At 43.8% G+C, this 20371-nt stretch overlaps 2 protein-coding genes, 1 long non-coding RNA gene and 1 pseudogene across 3 annotated transcripts; 1 reads left to right on the top strand and 3 right to left on the bottom strand.

Annotated features, from left to right (window-relative positions):
- Positions 1-1161: 1161 nt before the first annotated feature.
- Positions 1162-1552, bottom strand: LOC113017328 (protein NLRC3). Its single transcript, XM_026160485.1, has one exon. It carries the CDS (start codon positions 1546-1548, stop codon positions 1162-1164), a length of 387 nt encoding a protein of 128 aa, XP_026016270.1. The 5' UTR covers positions 1549-1552.
- A 900-nt stretch (positions 1553-2452) lies between these two features.
- Positions 2453-6746, bottom strand: LOC113017324 (uncharacterized). Its single transcript, XR_003271451.1, has 5 exons — positions 6715-6746; positions 6453-6602; positions 6233-6346; positions 2600-2676; positions 2453-2483 (listed from the first exon to the last, which is right to left on the bottom strand). It is a non-coding gene; the product is annotated as an uncharacterized LOC113017324 (long non-coding RNA).
- Positions 6747-9033: 2287 nt separating this feature from the next.
- LOC113017327 (trichohyalin-like) lies at positions 9034-13304 on the bottom strand. Its single transcript, XM_026160484.1, has 2 exons — positions 11891-13304; positions 9034-9038 (listed from the first exon to the last, which is right to left on the bottom strand). The coding sequence occupies exons 1-2, from the start codon at positions 12981-12983 to the stop codon at positions 9034-9036; spliced, it is 1098 nt and encodes a 365-aa protein (XP_026016269.1). The 5' UTR covers positions 12984-13304.
- Positions 12982-18116, top strand: LOC113017326 (neuroligin-2-like; annotated as a pseudogene).
- Positions 18117-20371: the final 2255 nt, after the last annotated feature.

Genomic DNA, 20371 nt, shown 5'->3' with positions numbered 1-20371 from the left:
ACACACTGCTTGGTTATGTGCAGTCATCATCAGTGACTGTGGGTCAAACAGAAGCTCTCTGATTGGTTGCTGACCTTGGTCACCTGTCCACTCTCACCTGTTTGTGTTTGCTCTCTCTTTGCTGTCTCATGCCTACTCTGATATCAAATATGGATCCTGCTCTTATAATAATGATCATCAGATGATATTATTGTGTTATTTTGTAGCTGAATACGATGTTTGTGTGATTATCAGTGAAAGAAGCAGTGAGGAGGATGGAGAGAGAGAGAGGACAGAGGGTGAAGTTAGAAACACTAAAAGGATTTTTCATGGATTTCATGGATGATTTGAGTGATTTCCAGCAGGACACTTAAACATGTCAGTGGACGTCCTAAAGAACATATTCACTGATATGAAACGTGTCATTGAACAGGATTAATATCAGTGGAAACATGGTGGAAACAGCTGTGACTGCATGGATGTGACACACTTCAAATCTGTTCTCCACTCTTGGATTTGGGATCCATGGAGCTGCTGCTGAGTCTGTACAATAAAGGAATGGTGTGGAAGGTTGCAGCGTACGGACACAAACACTTTGTGCTTACAATCTGATTTATTTTCAACATTAAACTACTAACCTACACTGATCAATGATGTTAATGATCACATCTGGACTCACCCAGCCTTTCTGCAGTTCCTCACAGCTGGAATCAGTCTCTGTCGTCCCCGCTCTGATGTTTTGTACTTCAGCAGGTCCAACTCATCCAGAACCTCCTCTGACATCTGCAGCATGAAGGACAGAGCTGAGCACTGGATCTCAGAGAGTTCCTTCTCTGATCTGTTCTCTGACTTCAGGAACTCTTGGATCTCCTGAAATAATGAGAGGTGGTTCATCTCCATCAGACAGTGGAAGATGTTGATGCTTCTGTCAGGAGAGATTTTATCACTGTTCATCTCCTTCAGGTTGTTGATGACTCTCTGGATGGTTCCTGGACTGATCTCTGTCTGACCCAGCAGACCTACTAAGAGTCTCTGGTTGGACTCCAGACAGAGGCCATGAAGGAAGCGAACAAACAGGTCCAGGTGGCCATTTTTACTCTGGAGGGATTTATACATGGCTCTGCTCAGAAATACATCAAGTGATTGGAGATCTTTGTTATCAGAAAAGTGGAAATCATCTGATCAAGATTTTGGTTTAAGGAAGTTCTTCAGCACCTTTGTCTTCCTGTTGGTGAAACAGTGGAACATGTAGACTGCAGCCAGAAACTCCTGAATGCTCAGATGAACAAAGCAGTAGACTGGTTTCTGGAAGATCACACACTCTCTTTTGAAGATCTCTGTACAAACTCCTGAGTACACCGAGGCCTCTGTCACATCCAGACCACACTGCTCCAGGTCTTCTTGGTAGAACATGATGTTTCCTTTCTCCAGATGTTCAAACGCCAGCCTCCCCAGCTTCAGAAGAACTTCCCTGTCAGCCTCCGTCAGCTCCTGTGGACTCGTCTCACGTCCCTCATGGTACTTGTTCTTCTTCCTCTTTGTCTGAACCAGCAGGAAGTGTGAGTACATGTCAGTCAGGGTCTTGGGCAGCTCTCCTCTCTGCTCTGTAGTCAACATGTGCTCCAGAACTGTAGCAGTGATCCAGCAGAAGACTGGGATACTACACATGATGTGGAGGCTCCTGGATGTCTTCATGTGGGAGATGATTCTGCTGGACAGCTCTTCATCACTGAATCTCCTCCTGAAGTACTCCTCCTTCTGGGCGTCAGTGAAGCCTCGTACTTCTGTTAGCCTGTCAACACATGTAGGAGGGATCTGATTGGCTGCTGCGGGTCGGGAAGTTATCCAGACGAGAGCCGAGGGAAGCAGATTCCCCTGGATGAGGTTTGTCAGCAGCTGGCTGACTGATGACTTCTGTGTGACATCAGACAGCAGCTTCCTGTTGGTGAAATCCAATGAAAGTCTGCTTTCATCCAGGCCGTCAAAGATGAACAAAAGCTGAGAGACAGCCAGCTTCTCTGCTGTGACCTTCTGTAATGTTGGATGGAAAACATGGAGCAGCTCCAGAAGACTGTACTGCTCATCTCTGATCAGGTTCAGCTCCCTGAATGAAAGCAGAACCACCACACTGACATGTTGGTTCTCCAAGCCCTCTGCCCAGTCCAGAGTGAACTTCTGCACTGAGAAGGTTTTTCCAACACCAGCCACGCCGTTGGTCAGAACCACTCTGATGGGTCTCTGTTGGTCAGGTAAGGCTTTAAAGATGTCCTGGCACCTGATTGGAGCGTCATGGAGGGCGTCCATCTTGGAAGCTGTCTCCAGCTGCCTCACCTCATGTTGGGTATGAACCTCTTCACTCTGTCCCTCTGTGATGTAGAGCTCAGTGTAGATCCTGTTGAGGAGGGTTCTACTTCCTGTTTCATCACTTCCTTCAGTCACACGTTCACATCTCCTCCTCAGACTGATCTTATGTTCATCTAAAACCTCCTGCAGACCAACATCTGCTGAAAGAAAGAAAAACAATGAGACTAAAGAGAAAGAAAACTCTTCAATGTCTGAACAACACAAGAAGTCCAGTTTTCAGAAATGAGTCCATCAGCAGACAGATGTTCAGTCTTACTTTGTACACAGCTGCTCTGACTGGCTGTCTGCAGTCCAGCTCTGCTTCTGGATCTTTCTCCACACTGTGCAGAAGCTCTGATGGTGACACAGAAAAGTCACAGTGGAGATACTTCTGTCCACCTTTGATTAGACTCATTATAAAAAGGAAACAAAGTTTGAACACAGTCATGTTTCCTGTTCACTGACTTACATTTATTCCATGGACACTCACTCTAACCTGAACCACAGCTACAACCCAACATTGTTGAGGCCTCATCTCCTCCTTTCCTGACTGTAGAGGTTAAATATGCAACAACCAACAAATAAAAGAATTTGGTTCATTTCAAAGAAATTCACACGGTGACCAAGTAAAGTAACCGTAGTAAAGGAGACAACATCCCGTTGATGGTGGGATTATTTGAAAGATTTGCTTTAGTCACGTCACCAAATGCAGTTGAACCACCCGTGGATCCATGTTTGACCATTCTACCACTCTGAGCTCTGCTTTTGAATCATTTTATTATTATCATCATTCATTTATTCATTCTTTGGAGGGGGGCTATTTCCTAATGCCGCCCTAATAAGCTGATGTTCAAGGGGAAATATAACAGAAACTCTTTCAGTGTTATTCATTAATAAATTAACAGATAAACTGTGAAGAAGAAAAAACTGAGATTTAAAGGAGAGAGTGAGAAACTTGATCATCCATCCTCATAATACATGTTTATCAGTATCTGCTGTGACCATACTGCAGTAATAACTACAAGTCTACATTTCTGTGACTGTTGATCAATCACAGCAGGAATCTGAGCTCATCTCTGCACACAGAGCAGCTTCAGCTCTGGGATAAACTGCTCGCTTCACGTCCTTCTCAGCTCACAGACACTCATCCTGATATTTTCCTTTAACATTTGATGGTATAATTCATCTGAGTTTACACTTTATCTGCATGAATACAGAAAAACAGACCCAAACACCAGAAACCATCAGTTTCACCATGTAGAATATATTGTTGTTTCCTTGCTTTTAATTCAGAGAAAAACTCTGATTTGGATTTTCTCTGTTCTCTTTGCCACAGCCCATCCTAGCAGCATGAATAACACTTTAGGAGGAACGTCTTGATCCATTCTCAATCATCCAGGAAAGTAAATCTCCAAAAGTTGATTCTGTTCATCTGGATGTAGCGTCCCAGCTGGACTTTTGTCAAAGCTGCAAAGGCACCTAAAGAAAGCTCCAGCTGATCCAGGAGAGAAGGACAACCGCTGACTAAGACAAAACCTGTAGTGATCCCGTACGTGTCTGGAGTAGCGGAGCAGTTGAGACAGGTTTTTTCTAAACACCGGGTCTCTGTGGCTTTTAAACCCCAAAACACGCTGCGCCAAAAACTGGTCCACCCCAAGGATCGGGTCCCCCGACACAAACAGAGTAACATAGTGTACGCTGTTAAGTGCAGGAGGATTGGCAGGATTTATACATCGAGGAAACCAAACAACCTCTGGCTACAACACAGAAGAGCCACCTCGTCAGGCCAGGACTCTGCAGTCTATTTACACCTACAGGCCAGTGGACACTCTTTCAATGATGAGGATGTACACATCCTGGACAGGGAGGAACGCTGGTTTGAGGGCGGAGTCAAGGAGGCCATTTATGTGAAAAGAGAAAGACCATCTCTGAATCGAGGAGGGGCCTAAGGGTACATCTTTCACCATCTTACAATGCTGTGATTGCAGCCATTCCCCAACTCTCTGAATGGTGCTCATGGACATTGATCAGTGGTTGTTGATCAATGGTCATGAGAATTTTCATAATTAAGATTAAGGAACTGACCTCACAGCCCATTGTTCCTTTAGTGGGCTGGTTTCAGTCATTATGCAAATGTCCTGTTTATAAGATTGAAACCTGCAGTCAGCTGAGACTGAAGGAGTCACCTGGATGAGAGACAAAACGTTTCTCCCACTAAACAGGGGGGCGATCGTGGCTCAAGAGTTGGGCGTTCGTCTTGTAATCGGAAGGTTGCCGGTTCGAGCCTCGGCTTGGACAGTCTCGGTCGTTGTGTCCTTGGGCAGTCTCGGTCGTTGTGTCCTTGGGCAAGACACTTCACCTGTTGCCTACTGGTGGTGGTCAGAGGGCCCGGTGGCGCCAGTGTCCGGCAGCCTCGCCTCTGTCAGTGCGCCCCAGGGTGGCTGTGGCTACAATGTAGCTGCCATCACCAGTGTGTGAATGTGTGTGTGAATGGGTGAATGACTGGATATGTAAAGCGCTTTGGGGTCCTTAGGGACTAGTAAAAGCGCTATATAAATACAGGCCATTTACCATTTAAACGCTATGAACAGAAACAACTTTTGGACAAAGTTGAATCAGTATTTCAGCTTTAAGAGGGTATTTTAACACAAACATCAGTCCTTCTACTTAAGTATGTTTGACACTTTGTTTAATCATCATTTTTAATGATCAAATATAATTATGTTTGTTATTTGTGGATTTTAAATGTCCTTGACAGAGACAGATGATGATCATTATCCTGCACTGTGGTCTCAGGTTTGGTCGAGCTAGCACAAAGAATGGCTATGTTGAACTTCCTCCTGGGATCTACACTAAGAAGTGAGTCCAACATTAGCAGGGTCTCTTTCCTTTATCTGATTCACTTTAGCATTCACAGTCACGTGAAGCTTGTTATTAACTCGATAAGTCAACCCAGGGTTTCAGCTGAGCGCTCACATGAAACACATGGTGTTGGCAGCATCTGATCAATCATATTCATGGAGACGTGTATCAGCAACAGAGCAGCTGAGTTTGCAGAAGGAAGTCAAACTAAACCACAGGAACAATATGAGGAGATTACACACATAATAAAATACTAGCAGTAACACAGCTGCTGCAGACAAATCAGTCGTGTGATCGTGTGTGAGAGGAGAAGGACTGTAAAGGAGTTTGTGTTAAAAGCTCTGTATGAATGTGGGAGACTTTGAAGGGCTTTAAAAAGGCCAATATAAAATAAAAGGCAGCAAAATTGCTGAGTGTGAAAGTCACCAGACTTATCAGACCTCTGTGATTAAGACCTGTAAGAACACCTGTTTGTACTTGTTGGCATTATATCAAACACACACGTATATTAAGCCTTTGTTTGAACTCTGGTTGAATTTGTTACTTTCAGACTGTGAAACATCACAGAGGCTGCAGCTGCAGATCTTTTATTCACCTGGAAATTTACTTTAAATGTTAGATGGAAAATGTATTGCTCAGTTTAACCAAAGTAAGAACAAGAATCCATAAACCTTCATAAAGACAAACATCTCCCAGAACATTGAGCTGCTGAAGTGTCACTGAAGGGAAAAACTATTTGTCCTCCTCCATCCAGCAACACCTGAAACACCTGAGTGGAAGCTCCTCCCTACACTGTGTTTGAAGCAAAGCACAAAGGAGACACCTGCTGGAGCAGCTGGAGTCCTACAGACACTCAGCCTCTTCACTACACAAACACCTCCTACAACATCCACTCTTTCCACTCTGACTGCTGTGTTTGTGGAAACACTCCAACACACACCGCTTCACATACCAACATAGAAATGTGTGAAAAAGAGCTGAGCTGATATTAAACATGAGGATTTATTCAGAAATACAGAGTCAGGAACAACATCTAGACACACATTACCTCTCAGCAGCAGAAGAACAGCCTTTAAAGTCTGCACCAAAACCCTTCGACTTGTTGCTCTTTAAGGAAACACAGCTGGGTTCAGGTCCAGGAGATTCTGGCCTCTTATTGATCCTAAAAGAAAAACAATAAATGTCACAGCTTCATGAGACAGGAAGGAAAAACTGGAAATATTAAATTAAAGACATGATGAACAATCTCATAAAAATAATGTACTTACTCTTTGTCACATAACAGTCTTTTGTTAAAGTTTACAGCAACACCCTTCGACCTGTTGCTCTTTAAGGAAACACAGCTGGGTTCAGGTCCAGGCTCTGGATTAGTTTCAGGGTTATGTCCAGCTGAGCCTGGTACGCCCCACAGCTCTGGGCTTTAAAACAACACACACAGAGGTATGAGTGTGAATAATGATGGAGCAGTGATGTGAGTGCTGAGCTGTGACATGGAGAAGAGTCATGGACAGTTAGAGATGGTCATCTCACCTCTGAGCTTTGGTCTGGCTCTCATGTTCCCCACACAGAGTGCTTTTAGAGGGAGGGACTCCCTCCTCTCTGTCCTCACACTGATCCATGCTGCTCAGTTCACATCAGCTCACACACACTTTCTACCTTCACCTGCAGAGGAAACACAAATCATTCATGTGCACATCAACTGAGAGCTGCAGAGGTCGTGTCTGATGTGTTGGACTAACATCCATCTGAGACGCAGCTTTCATCAGTTCACTACAAAAAGTGTCACAGAGCCCAGTTCAGCCTCCAAATCCTCCATTACTGTAGTCCTACAAAGCAGCAGGTCAAACATGGCTGCAGAGAGCAGCTTTATGTCAGTAACCATGTCCAGGACCGAGCTGACTGCTTACAGAGTTCATACTCTAACTGCTAGCTGCTCTGCTAGCTAAGCTAACTCAGTAACAGTGACTCTGACAGCAGTTACTGTGGAACAGCGGCCGAGCTCAGGACACATTCAGTGTGTTTAGTCTGAGTCCTGGACTCTGATTCAATGGATTCAATCCAGCTCAGAGTTTCATGTGTTCATCAGAATAAAATACATGTACTAATATAACAGAAGTGATGCTCTGAATGCAGGACTGTAATGGAGGATAAACAAGGTTTTTACAGCCTGAAAGAAACATTCAGTTCATATATTTGTAGACAGTGAAGCAGCTTTTAATACTGCAGCTGTTTCCTTCACCTGTGTGTGTGTGAGCCACACCTTCATGTGCTGCTTTAGAAATATGTGGTCTGACTGCTCAGACTGAGTCTAGGAGGAAAGTTCACACGCTGGAGAAAGTTTTGTTCCTAACTTTGTCAGAGTTCGGCTCCAAAGACAAAGAAGACGGAGCTCACAGTCTGTAGATGGTCCTCAGTGTGTGTGTGAAGCCAAGAGAGCACACAGGAGTGTGTTTATGTCAGCAAATCAGTGTGTGTGAAGAGTCTGAGGGAGTGTGTGAATGAGACTCAACACTGAACAGTCCAAGAAAAGCGTCTGGACTTCTTTAAGTTAAACTTAAAGAAATCCAGACGCTTTTCTTTTTGTCTCCATAATGTCTCCATAATGCTGCAATGTTATCTGCCCCAGAAACACACTGCAGAAGCTCTGATGGTGACACAGAAAAGTCACAGTGGAGATACTTCTGTCCACCTTTGATTAGACTCATTATAAAAAGGAAAACAAAGTTTGAACACAGTCATGTTTCCAGTTCACTGACTTACATTTATTCCATGGACACTCACTCTAACCTGAACCACAGCTACAACCCAACATTGTTGAGGCCTCATCTCCTCAAACGTCACAGGTTCATAACGTCACCCTGAACTCCACTCACGGAGTTTCTGTCGCCATTGTAGTTTTTAAAGTCCCGTGATAAAGGCGGGTCTTTCTGTGAATCCGCACGCTCATTGGCTAATAACTTGAGATTGACACCTCGTTATCCAATGAGCGTGCGGGAACTTCCGACATAAAGTTGTTTCCTTTGAAAAACCAAAGTCTGATTATTTTTGCCTCCACTGACGGAGCCTGTTGTTCCCGCCACAGAGACACAGTAATGTCAGAGCGGTGTTAACACTCACCCTGCCTCAGCACAGCTCTCACTCTCCTCCTGCTCTCTCACACTAAACGGAGGCTCAGCTAAACTCACTTCCTCTCTACTTACAGGAAACCAGCGCTCAGAGGAGCCGACCGGCCTCACATTTCACCCACAGACACGAACAGCGTGGAATTATTTTATGTCATAAGAAGAAACATATTCATGTAAACACTCACCTGCCTCAGCTCCACCTTCCTCCTCCTGCTGCTCTGAACGGAGGCTCAATGCTTTCACTTTCACTGCTGCTCCCTAAACACAGAGGATGCTGGGACTTGTAGTTGTCCGGTGCGGTCTTCCTCTTTGTTTGTTTGTGTTTGTGTTCAAGTTATTTCGATCATGTAAACATCAACATTAATTACAACAATTAATTACAGCAAAAACCATCATTATAATTATCTTGATTGATATTGTAATCTCAGTTTTCAACACAATTGTTCATTAACTTAAACAATGTTACAAGATAAATATATATTCTTAGTGCTTATTTTCTGGATAGATTGTTTTATGTATTTTAATAAGAGAGGCCTTTATAAACCAATCGCAGTGTGTGTCTGGCAGGAAGTGAAGCAGGAAGTCTGAATATAGCTTGTGAGCTTGTGAGAGACGTTTCAAAATGAAAACAGAGGAATTAGAGAATGAAAGTGCAAAGTAATAGTAATGAAAATGATATTAAATAAATGTCTTAGTGTGTTAATACAGGTGCCCATGGACTTGCTCAACCTCCTGGAAGAATACAGCAGAAAAATGATAGATTAACAGAATTGGGACGAAAACAGGCTTTGGTTTAAAATGTCACAGCTTCACCTCTCATCCTGTCCTTATCCTGAGAAGAAGCTTAAAGGACAGTTAATCTCCTGATGAAGACAGAAGACAGACAGAACAACACCGTGGACTTGAAGAATTAACAGCAGGCAAAAAGACAGTGCACCTGACCTACAACACTGAAGGGTCCAGCAGCATGTATGTTGATGGAAACATGCGCTCTGAATTACAAGCTGGAAAGTGTACCAGTGACATGACTGTGTGAAACCACTGGATGGGACTGTCTGAGTCTCATATTTGCCATGCTGGGAGTTAAGCGCCAAGAAAAGACTGAAAAGAGGAAGAGAGAATGAAGAGAGAAGAAGAAACAGCTGATGTGGGCCTGTGTTTGATTTGGGAGGCCACACAGGAAGTTGAGAGAAGAGGGGACGAGGACCGGTGAGAGGTGAAGGTTGGACGTGTTAAAGTGACAGCATAGGAAAGTTGGGTTGAACATTGAGGCTGAATTTGTGGGTTTAGAAACATCCAGAGCATCACAACAGAAAGGTAAAGAAAAAAAGTAAGAGAGATAAAGAAATAAATGAACTAATAATACATAAATGAATAGAAAAATAGAAAACACACATGTAGAAATTGTCACATGTGAAATTGTTTTTGGAGAGAATCAGAAGTGAGACAGTTTGAATCCACAGTTCAGCGCAAAGATGCAGGAATTAAATCTGATTATAAAAACACATCGAGGCAACAAAGACCAGCTTACACTCAATATTAATATGAACACACAACATACACGCAATGAAGACATGCTTACACTCATGAATGTGAATACATGACATAAATGCTGAATGGTGTAGATTTAACACACTTAAAGGCTGAAGCTGAGGAATAACTCAGGAAGTTGCAGGACAATAGAGCGACTTTTGTGACAAGGAAAAAGAGACTGGGAGGACCAACCAGTGATTAGAAGCTTAAAGCAGGTTTAAAATAGTGAATTAGAAGTGGTTTCCAGCTGATTGAGCAAAAGAAGTGATGACTGTAGAAATAAAAATAAAAGAATAATAATTGCATTATGCAGCAATGTTTTGAATATGCATTTCTGTTGTCAGGGCAACTTCTCGAGATGTGACTCAATATGCAAATTAGTTGAATGAGTGGGGACAGAAAAAAAAGAAAAACTCAAGTTTCCTGTCTGAGACATGAGTGAAGTTTGCATTGAGAGAAATATATCTGTGACTGTGTGAGAAGAACTGTTTGGTAAAATATATGATAGCAGCCGCAGGACAATTAAATAAAGTCTGTGACTAAGTGCAGTCGTGCAGATTTGGAGAAGAAGTTTATAATTTAGTGATGACACATTGTTATAAAGTGTTTAGAAAGGGCTTAATGGGAATATTACTGTTGGGCAAACTGTGCGGCTTTAACAAGATTTTCTGTGTATTTAGCAGGTGAAACTCTGTCAGCTGACTTCAGACTGTCAGGAAGCTGAAGAACCTGAGGCCAACCACTGAAACATGATGTGGGCAAAATGAACAGAGGGAGGGATTTTAAAGGTGAACATTTAGGACTTACTGCAAATGTTACTATGTCAAAGTTACTGTGACTCAAACAGAGGAAATTCTGATTTTTTTATTTCCACACCCAGCATGTTTTGGGTGTTATATGCTATTAAATACTTTTAAATAAATTAAAAAGTATTTTCACATTTAACTCCAGAAAATCATCAATCAAAACATGGATATTACCTGACCACAGATTCGTGGTGACGTCACTGCTCTTTTAACTGTTCGGTGTCTTTGTTTGTTTGCTGGTTGTAGAAATGGTTTATATGAGCTTTGAGCTGAGAGTCAGAGGTTTCTGTGGACACTGCTCATGTCGGCACTTATATTTCTGACCTTTTCTTATAACCGATTAAACATGATCTCCTCCCTTTTGCCCCCATTTTTGGTGGTGTAGGTACAAATGATCAGGCATGACATTCTCATAATAAATAAGATACTGCAAATAATTATTTCTGCATTTGTGCGATTGAAGTGAATTGAAAATGTGTATGAAATGACACTGTTTTAAAGATTTGGCCTAAATAATTTTGGAGTGAATGAGTCTAAACATGATGACCTAACTAGTGATACCCTGTCACACACACACACACACACACACACACACACACACACACACACACACACACACACACACACACACACACAGCATGTTATGCCAGTTTCAGCTGAAACTATGTTTCAAACCATATTCTGGGTCTTTAGTTCACCATTTATGAGGTTTCAAGAAGAAAATAAAAGACAGATCTGAATGTTTGAAAATGTTTTGGAAAGATTCTGTAAAGATGAGATGAAAAATACTCAAAGGATAAATTTAATTGGTTTATTATTTAGATAAGTTGAAAAAAGTTAAACAAGCAAGTAAATGAAGAAACAAGGTAAAATGAAGTAATAATGAAAAAAGTTAAACAAGTAAATGAAGAAACAAGGCAGAGGAGAGAAAAGCCCAACAATCCCCTCTGAGCAAGCACTTGGCGACAGTGGGGAGGAAAAACTGCCTTTAAACGGGCAGAAACCTCCGGCAGAACCAGGCTCAGGAGGGGACAGTCAACTGCCGGGACTGGTTGGGGGGGTTAACAGAGGTGGAGCAAGACGAGGCTACATCAGGTGAGGAAGCAGTAGCGTCTCTCCTCCGGAACAAGTGGAACCATTTTTTCTTTTTTTTCATGCACTTTTCCACGAGCGCTTTTTTCTCCAGGATGAGATTTCTCAGCTCATCGATGGTTTCTGCGTTTTGTTCTTCAAGTTTCTCACATCTTTGTTCCACCTCTTCCAATGTTGCTTGTTGTTCTTCAAGCTTGTCTTTGAGTTGTTTGGATGTTGCCTCCTGTATCAGCTTGTCCTTGTGCATGTCTGCATTTCTCTGTTGGACCTCTTTGTGCTTGTCTTCTAACTGCTCGTTTCTTTTCTGGATTTCTTGGAGCGTGAGCTGCAGGTCTTCATGTATTTTGTCTTCTTGTTGTTTTTGCGCCTGCATTTGAGTGTTTTCACGCTTCAAGTTATTGAATTCCACCAAAATCCCCTTAACGAGCTCGGAGTTGTTTCTCGCTATCTGATCAATCCTTCTCTGCATCTGTGAGCAGCGTTTCTCCAGTTTGTCCTTTTCTTCTTCCACTTTAGTTGCTTTGTCCTCCAGCTGATTACAAAACTCTTGCAGTTTTAGATTTTTAGACTCAAAGTCCTGGACGATACGTTTTCCTTCTTTCAGTCTTTCCTGCTGTTGCTCTTTCTGTTGAAGAAGGTCTTTATTTTGGCGCAGTGTTTCATCCAGGCTTTCTTTCAGCATGCGGTATTTTTCCTGCATGCTCTTCAGTTCGTGCTGCATGTCTCGTTGCTTTTTGTCCTGCTCTTCCTTCTGTTGGAGGAATTCTTTCTTTTCTTCCACAGCTTCATGGAGCTGTCTTTGGAGGAGCTGATTCCTTCGGTCCATGTATTGGAGATCCCGTTGTATCTTATCAGTCATCGTTTTCTTGTCTTGGAGCTGGTTGGTCATTTCTTTTAGTTCTGCACTCTTTTGCCTGTTTTCTTTAATGAGGTGCACAATCTGCTCTCGGCTCTGAGCAAACTTGATTCCCCAGCCCTCATTAATAATTTTTATGTCCGGCTGGCGCTGTTGTCTTTCTTCCAGCTCTTTATTTTGGGCTTCCATTCGTCTACATTTGTCCTCCAGTTGAAGTTTCTCTTCTTCAATTTGTTGCATTTTTTTCTGGAGAAGGTAGTTTTCCTTCCTACTCTCCTCTAACGCCCTTTGGAAGGATGAGACGCCATTTGGGGAAATTGGCCGGCCACGCCAGGAAGGAGAGGCGGCGTAATCTTTTTGAATTGGTTGTTTTTTTCTTGGAAACATGTTGGAGTTTCTATACGATGACTTTGAAGAGCTTGTGGTGAACGTTTTGTAGGCTGCAAACACAGATGCTGCTGAAACGAACTAAAACTTGCTGTTTCTCACCCCTACTTAAGGAAAAACATCAAAGGACTTAAGATTCTTAAGATCTATGACATCATCACTCCCTAAGCCAATGAGATTGTCACAAGACATTTTGGAATGGGGTATTTTTTTTTAAACTGTTTTCAAACTTAACGTAAAATTTCAGTGTTTCCTGGTTGTGGACTATTGGTTAGTCCAGCCGATTAAGAAATTAATTGTCACAAACATCCCTAATATTATATAACAGACGACAGAAAACAAGACAGTTTTTTTTCTACGCTATAGCGGTATAATAAAAGTTTTTTTAATTATCCTACTTTTTATAAAAGAGAACATTTATTAAAGATTATGTATTTAATTAAAAAACTCTGTTCATCTAAAGCAGGGATCAGCAACCTTTAAGACCCAAAGAGCCAAAGAGCCATAATTGGCCTATCTGGGGTTGAAAGGCTCGATAAATGCACGGCGTTTCGCCGGGTACACCGGCTTCCGCGAGTGTGACGCTTATTTTGAGCGATGAAAAAATAAGAAAATGTAATTTTATTTGTATATTGCAAAATCACAATAATCTTCCAATTTAGAACTACAAGTTAAAAAAAGAACTAACATAAATAAAATACACTTCAGCTAATTTATTTTCACAAACCACGCGGAGCCGCACTATAAGGACTAAAGAGCCGCAGGTTGCCGACCCCTGATTTAAAGGGTTTAACAAAAAGGGGGAGCTTCCTGCTGGAAATTGAAATGTCCCCATGTCCCCACTGGGCGATCGTGGCTCAAGAGTTAGGAGTTCGCCTTGTAATCGAGCCCCGGCTTGGACAGTCTCGGTCGTTGTGTCCTTGGGCAAGACACTTCACCCGGCAAGACACTTCACCCGTTGCCTACTGGTGGTGGTCAGAGGGCCTGGTGGCGCCCCAGGGTGGCTGTAGCTACATCACCAGTGCGTGAATGTGTGCGTGAATGGGTGGATGACTGAGCGTGGGTGCTTAACTAGTTAAAAAGACAAAACAAACATCTGTCTCTTATTTTTTATGTCACACAGGAAAGAAGCTTCAATGTCTGATGAGAAGACATTAATTTGTTGGTGTTTGTGGTGTTTGGTGCAGTTTTCTTGTTCTCTGGCTTGTTGTTTATTTACAGTGGAGATGAAGATCTCTAACAAGTTGATTTGTTCACATTTGCACATCTTAATTTTTAAGAGGAATGTGTTTTTTTGAGTTTGTACACTATATGCATGTAAGGCAACCGTTTCCTTTTTCTGTATTTTTGTGTGCTGCTCTTTTAACAAAAGGGGAACAAAAGACATTTAAATCGACCTCAGATGATTTGTTTAAATTTTTACAAGGTCTTACTGAGGTGATGCAAAGTGAAACATGCTTCTTGTTTGGTAATGTGCTGGAAAAGCTTGAAAATTGACCTTGAATGTGCTTAAAAAGTGCTTGAATTTGACCCTAAAATGTGTATGAACCCTGCATATATTGCAGTATTTACAGTTTATAGTAGGAATTTCATGGCAACAGCTAATCTTTATTTTGTTTACTGGGAAATGAAATGCTGCCAATTCACAAAGCTGTGCTTCAGCTGCACTTCCTGTTGTAGACTTGTGATGCACACAGGCTCTGTCCCAGCACTCAGCATGTTCTTCCTTATTTGCTCCACCAGGGGGAGCTCCTAAACTATGACATCTTGATAGGAGTGAACCAGGGAGAGGGGCTGAAGTTTGTGGACGACAGTGAGGACAACGACGGCATCTCAGCTGCGGCGTTCGACTACACCATCTCCAGCTTTGTTGACAACCTCTACGGCTACCCAGAGGGTGAGGACGCCACCTCTGTACACTGCCACTTTTTCAGTTATTCCATTTTACAATCTCCTCTCACTTAACTGCATTTTGCAGCAGCATCAGGTTTTGTCTCATTAGGAGCCGCGTTTGTTGATTTGTTCGTTTTTTTCTGTTTGCTGTATTCATTAAAATAAACGGATAATCGTCAAAATGACAAATGTGGACAATTATCAAAGCTTACATTACAATTCTGACAGCTTGAGTTCACATGAATTTTCAAAAGAATATCAAAACCTGTGAAAGTGCTTTAAGCGTTTAAAACATGCGAGTAAAGAATGGAATCAGTAACATGTGAGCCCAGTGAAGTGCATCAAACAAGCAAGCGTGCTAAGAGAGCCACTCATCACATCACGGCGTGTCTGCGCCTTAAACCTTTTGAGCTCTGTGGGCAGTAATGCTATCATCCCCCAGGTAGTGGGCTCCCAAATCTCAAGTGTCGGTGTTTTGAGTGGGCTCCCAATTCAGTTGTCGGTGTGTTCCCTGACTAGTCTATCAACAGAATTGCTCAGTACGTATTTTTCGGACCATAAGGTGCACGGGATTATAAGGCACATTAAGCGAAACAAAGCAGTCAGATAAATCAAACTTTATTAAACTCATTCTTCTTGCTTCCTCCACTTCTGTACCATTGATTCATTAATGTTGAATTCTCTGGCAGCTGCTCTATTCCCATGTTGTTGCAGTATATTAATGACTAACCTCGTATTGTGGATGGATTATCTCAGTTGTTCTCCTGACTGAAGTTTGGTCCGTTTACAGCATCCTGCCATGCGATTGCATTTGTCTCTAACCATGAAGAACCTTCACGTTAACTTTTATAAGTGGAAAAGTGTTAGTGTTCGTCCTCCAGCTTCACTGTTTATGTTATACTAACATAGCTGTGTCGCTAGCGATCACGTAGCACATCATTATATACCAGCTAGCCCAACTTCAGTAACCCTACAAACGTCACTGCTGTTTAGTTTCCTGTCTTCATTTATGTTGGAAGTGATAGCAGAGCTGTACGTTTGATTTTTTCAGAAATCTCTCAGTCGAACATGCATATCATGCTTTAGGTAACTAGCGAAACTAGCGGCTAACTTCCGCTAGCTTCCTGCTAACTTCTAACTCCGTTAAATGTAATAACTTTTGTTTTCATGGATGCCTGGAAGTTAAACTTCATAGTTACACCTGGTAAAGCAGCAATGGCTGATCGTTTTATTAAAGATCAACCCCTCACAGCCGGACCCACAGTCACCAGTACAGACATGTTTGGATAATGCCAGTCATGCTTCCTCTCTGCTGCCTGTCACTCCTTCTGTTATCATGGAAAGACTTTTTTTCCTCTCTAGATTTCTCACTCCGCTTCCCTGTTTTACGGACCACCAGTGCGGGGTGGCACCAGCCTGTGGCCACTGGCCAAACTCCATGCTGACGGCTTTGCCACGTTCCACTCCATGCTGAGTTTCAGTCTTTTACACGTTCTACCACCACTGCCAAACCGAGACGCGGCCCGAGTGGGCCGACGCCGCGCACGGAGACGAGATACCTTACGTGTTCGGCGTACCGATGATCGGTGCCACGGACCTGCTCCCGTGCAACTTCTCCAAGAACGATGTGATGCTGAGCGCTGTGGTCATGACTTACTGGACTAACTTCGCAAAGACTGGGTAGGCCTCATGTCACAGTAGTGTAAACTGTACACGTTACTGTATGTTCTCTGACAGCCTTCTAGTCATGTTGAATACTTGAATCTAGGTTGCTAGTTTAATTCCCGTGTGGCTTTGAAGAATTGAACATACTGGTTCACCAAAAGCATCCAGATCCCAGAGCAGCCGGTTGGTCTTAGATAGTTTAAAGGTTGCACAGAGAATGGGCCTCCTGTCTGTATTCAGTGTATTGATGCCACATGTTACTTATAATGGAGACTGAATATAACTTTGAACTGAAACGTTTAACCTTTATGCTCCACCAGGGACCCCAACCTGCCCGTCCCTCAGGACACCGAGTTCATTCATACCAAGCCCAACCGCTTCGAGGAGGTCATCTGGACCAAGTTCAACTGGAAGGACAAGCAGTACCTTCACATCGGTTTGAAACCTCGTGTCAGAGACAACTACAGAGCTAACAAAGTGGCCTTTTGGCTGGAATTAGTCCCTCATCTTCACAGCCTGCACGACGTGCTCTTTCCCACCACTACGCGCTCCCCGTGACCCCGGCACCATGAGGCCCAGAAACAACGTTCCTCGAACCACTCGTCATCCTTACCCTACCTTCCCATCAGATCCTGAGCCCGAGGGCTCAGAGCGCCCGCCCCAGGACCTCTTTCCCAGACACACCCGCGACTACTCCACCGAACTGAGCGTGACAGTTGCAGTTGGAGCGTCGCTCTTCTTCCTCAACATCCTGGCCTTCGCCGCCCTTTACTACAAGCGTGACAAGCGGCACGAGATGCGCCGGCACCGGCTGTCCCCTCAGCGGGGCGGCCCCGCCAACGACCTGGCTCACAGCCAGGAGGAGGAGATCATGTCCCTGCAGATGAAGGACTGGGAGCACGACGCTCACCACGACATGGAGCCCCTGCGACCCCACGACATCCTGCGGCCCGCCTGCCCTCCCGACTACACCCTGGCGCTGCGCCGCGCCCCCGACAACGTGCCGCTGATGAAGCCAAACACCATCACCGTGATCCCCAGCACCATCACCAGCATGCAGCCTCTTCACGCCTTCAACACATTCCCCTCCACCGGCCACAACAACACCCTGCCCCACCCCCACTCCACCACCAGGGTATAGTAGGGACAGGCCCGACACAGCGCCACCTAGGGACCAGGAACACTGGCTCTGCTTCCGCTCTGGAAGGGAGGCCTCTAGACGTGGGCCTTCGTTCTGTCCTCTTATTCTCTTCTTTCTCCAAAAGCAACTACACCTGCTGCGTCATGTGCTGTGAAACTTGGCAGCTCCCTCCACTGGTGGCATGTGGAGGTGCAACTGAAGTGTCCAGCAGCAGATGAGCAGTTTGGGGTGGGTGACTCAGATCTTTCAAAGATACTGTTTTCAAAGACGGTCTGCTGTTTCCAGGCTCAAGACCTCCAACATTTGTCAAAGGGACGAATGCTCTCTCGCTCCTCGCTGTTTTCTCTTTTTTACGTTGGCGTCATCTCTTTTTCCATCTCCTGTGTGTTATGTGCACATTATGCTTCTCTTTTCTACATCCGTGTTTTATTACTGCTCTCTCCCTCTCATTTGACACGCCTCCCTCCTGCTCTTCTCTAAAAATTCCCGATCTGCTGAGCAGTTTGGAGGGGGAGGCGTACACTAAACATATAACTATGAAAACACTGATATCTTTCATTCTACCAGCATTTTTAGGTGCCAAGTAAGTACTGCTGTGTTTCATTTCTCATCGAGGGAGAAGAAAAACGAAAGAAAAATAGAGTTTCGCTATTTACCGTCAACTAACAGAGTTCTGTCATGTTCTCATGACAAAGTGCCAAACTGGCCTCAGTCGTGATTTTCTTTCTTCCATCTTCTCTCTTTTTGTTGTTTTGTTTGAAGCATTTGTTTAATTGTTGTTTTTTATTGTGTGGAAAGAATTTTTCTGAAAATATAGATATAGAGAAATGATATTATATATAGTTCTATATAAAATGTGTACAAAGGAGAAAGTATATAAAAGGGTTTTCTCAGTGGGGGATCTATGCATGAATTATTTTTAAAGACGCGGGGAAAAGGACACTGTACCTGTCGATGCACGTTTCCCAAAATCTAAACGAGTCATATCGCTCCATGTTTGCTACTTTTGGTTTTTGGTTTTCTCCCGCAGAGTAAGAGCATCGCAGGAGCATCGCAGGAGCATCGCAGGAGCATCGCAGGAGCATTGCAGGAGCTCCTGAAGTCAAACGACGCCTCCCAGCACTCATTTATTAAAACGGAGTCGATGCCAAAAGTCTTAAACGTTAGAATCAAAGCAACAGCTGTGAACTCAGTCATGGTGTCATGTGCAGCCTCCGTCTTACTGTCACTACTTTTTCATTTTAGGGTACGTGAGGTAAAGCGTCCGTCGATGTAGCTTGATTGTACAAAATTATTTTTCTACGTTATTAACAAAACAGAGCAGAGACTGATGCTGCTCCTGTCTGACCCCCTTATGTCTGCCACATGTGTATTCTGACTTCATATCATCACTGCTCCCTCCCTCCTCCTCTCTCCATCCTACACCGCCTTTGTTATTTAACACCGACCCCCCCAAACTGATAATCAGACAAATTCCCAAACAGCTGACTTCACTGTGTCGACACCGTTCCTGACTATTTCTGACCTCAGCTCAGCTCTGCTATTATCCTCACATTAAGGGTTCGTTCACCTGCCTGCAGATGATCTGTGAGCTCGTCGGTTGTAAATTAAACTCTAAGCACACTGAGGGTAACCGGGAGGCGTTCAGGGCCTGCAGTGCAGAGCTGCAACATGAAAAAAAGGGATGGGGGCTCAGATCTCCTGAACAGGGTGGAAACAACACGGTGGGTTTGTGCTGTTTGTGATTCCTGCTCCGTCACTCTGGTGGAGACCACTGCAGCTCAGCAGCGCTCCCTGCTGACCCTCTGATGAAGATGTCAACAGTATGTAAACTGAGCTGATGTGCTGCTGTTTGAGCCCACGTGGTAGCGTACGTCCAGTATGGGAGAACTTAGTCACCGGTGCTGTCTTTGCTTGTGCTCTAGCTTTAGCCTGTTTGATTGTTTGTTTTCTATTTTATTACTGCCTAAAAGGGGAGGTGGGGGAAACACATGCCTGACTTCTCCTGTCAGAGGTTTTGTAAGCTCAGTGGAAGGGAAACGTGCACAATGTAAATCATAAAACAACTGAGTGGGGCTGTGCTGCAGGTGGATCAGTGCTGTGGACAGTAGCTGTGGAAAAGAGACTGGACAAAGACTCTCAGCCTTAAATACAGGACAGAGGATGATCCGATCATCTTTCAGCTAACAGTGTCGAGCAGAAGGACGGCCGGCTGATGCGTCCGTACGAACCCTTTTGTACTCACTCCTGTGTATAAGGAGGTGGCGAGGGGTTGTGTAGTTAACCTCAGTGATAGGTTTGTAGCATAAACCTATTCGTTGGAACGTTAAGGACAATTTAATTACATAGCAAAGCAAGACACGAGTAGGCAAAGTTCTTCATGTTTCCCGTGCACGGGAGAGAACCGGACAAACGCCGTTCCTTCGCTTGACCCCAGTTGCTCTCGTCCGCTCCCCCGTAACACTGCTCTTTTATTGAGGTTACATGAATATACATATGACGTTCATTAACATATGACGTCTACATACAAACAAAGAGTACGTTGCCTGTGCGTGCGTGTGTGTGTGTGTGTGTGTGTGTGTGTGTGGTGGGGGGGGGGGGTCAGAGTGTGACCCCATAAAGACTTCCCTAAACCTGCTGGTCTGGAAGTCCAGCAGTTCATCTAAACAAAAGGCACTTAGCCTAAATC

The sequence above is a fragment of the Astatotilapia calliptera genome, unplaced genomic scaffold (genome assembly GCF_900246225.1).
Source record: "Astatotilapia calliptera unplaced genomic scaffold, fAstCal1.2 U_scaffold_102, whole genome shotgun sequence".
Lineage (NCBI taxonomy): Eukaryota > Metazoa > Chordata > Actinopteri > Cichliformes > Cichlidae > Astatotilapia > Astatotilapia calliptera.
This window is presented reverse-complemented; position numbering and strand designations above follow the sequence as displayed.

Coding starts and splice junctions, on each gene's coding strand:
- LOC113017328 (XM_026160485.1), bottom strand. CDS start 1,548: ATGTACTCACACTTCCTGCTGGTTCAGACAAAGAGGAAGAAGAACAAG.
- LOC113017327 (XM_026160484.1), bottom strand. CDS start 12,983: ATGTTTCCAAGAAAAAAACAACCAATTCAAAAAGATTACGCCGCCTCT.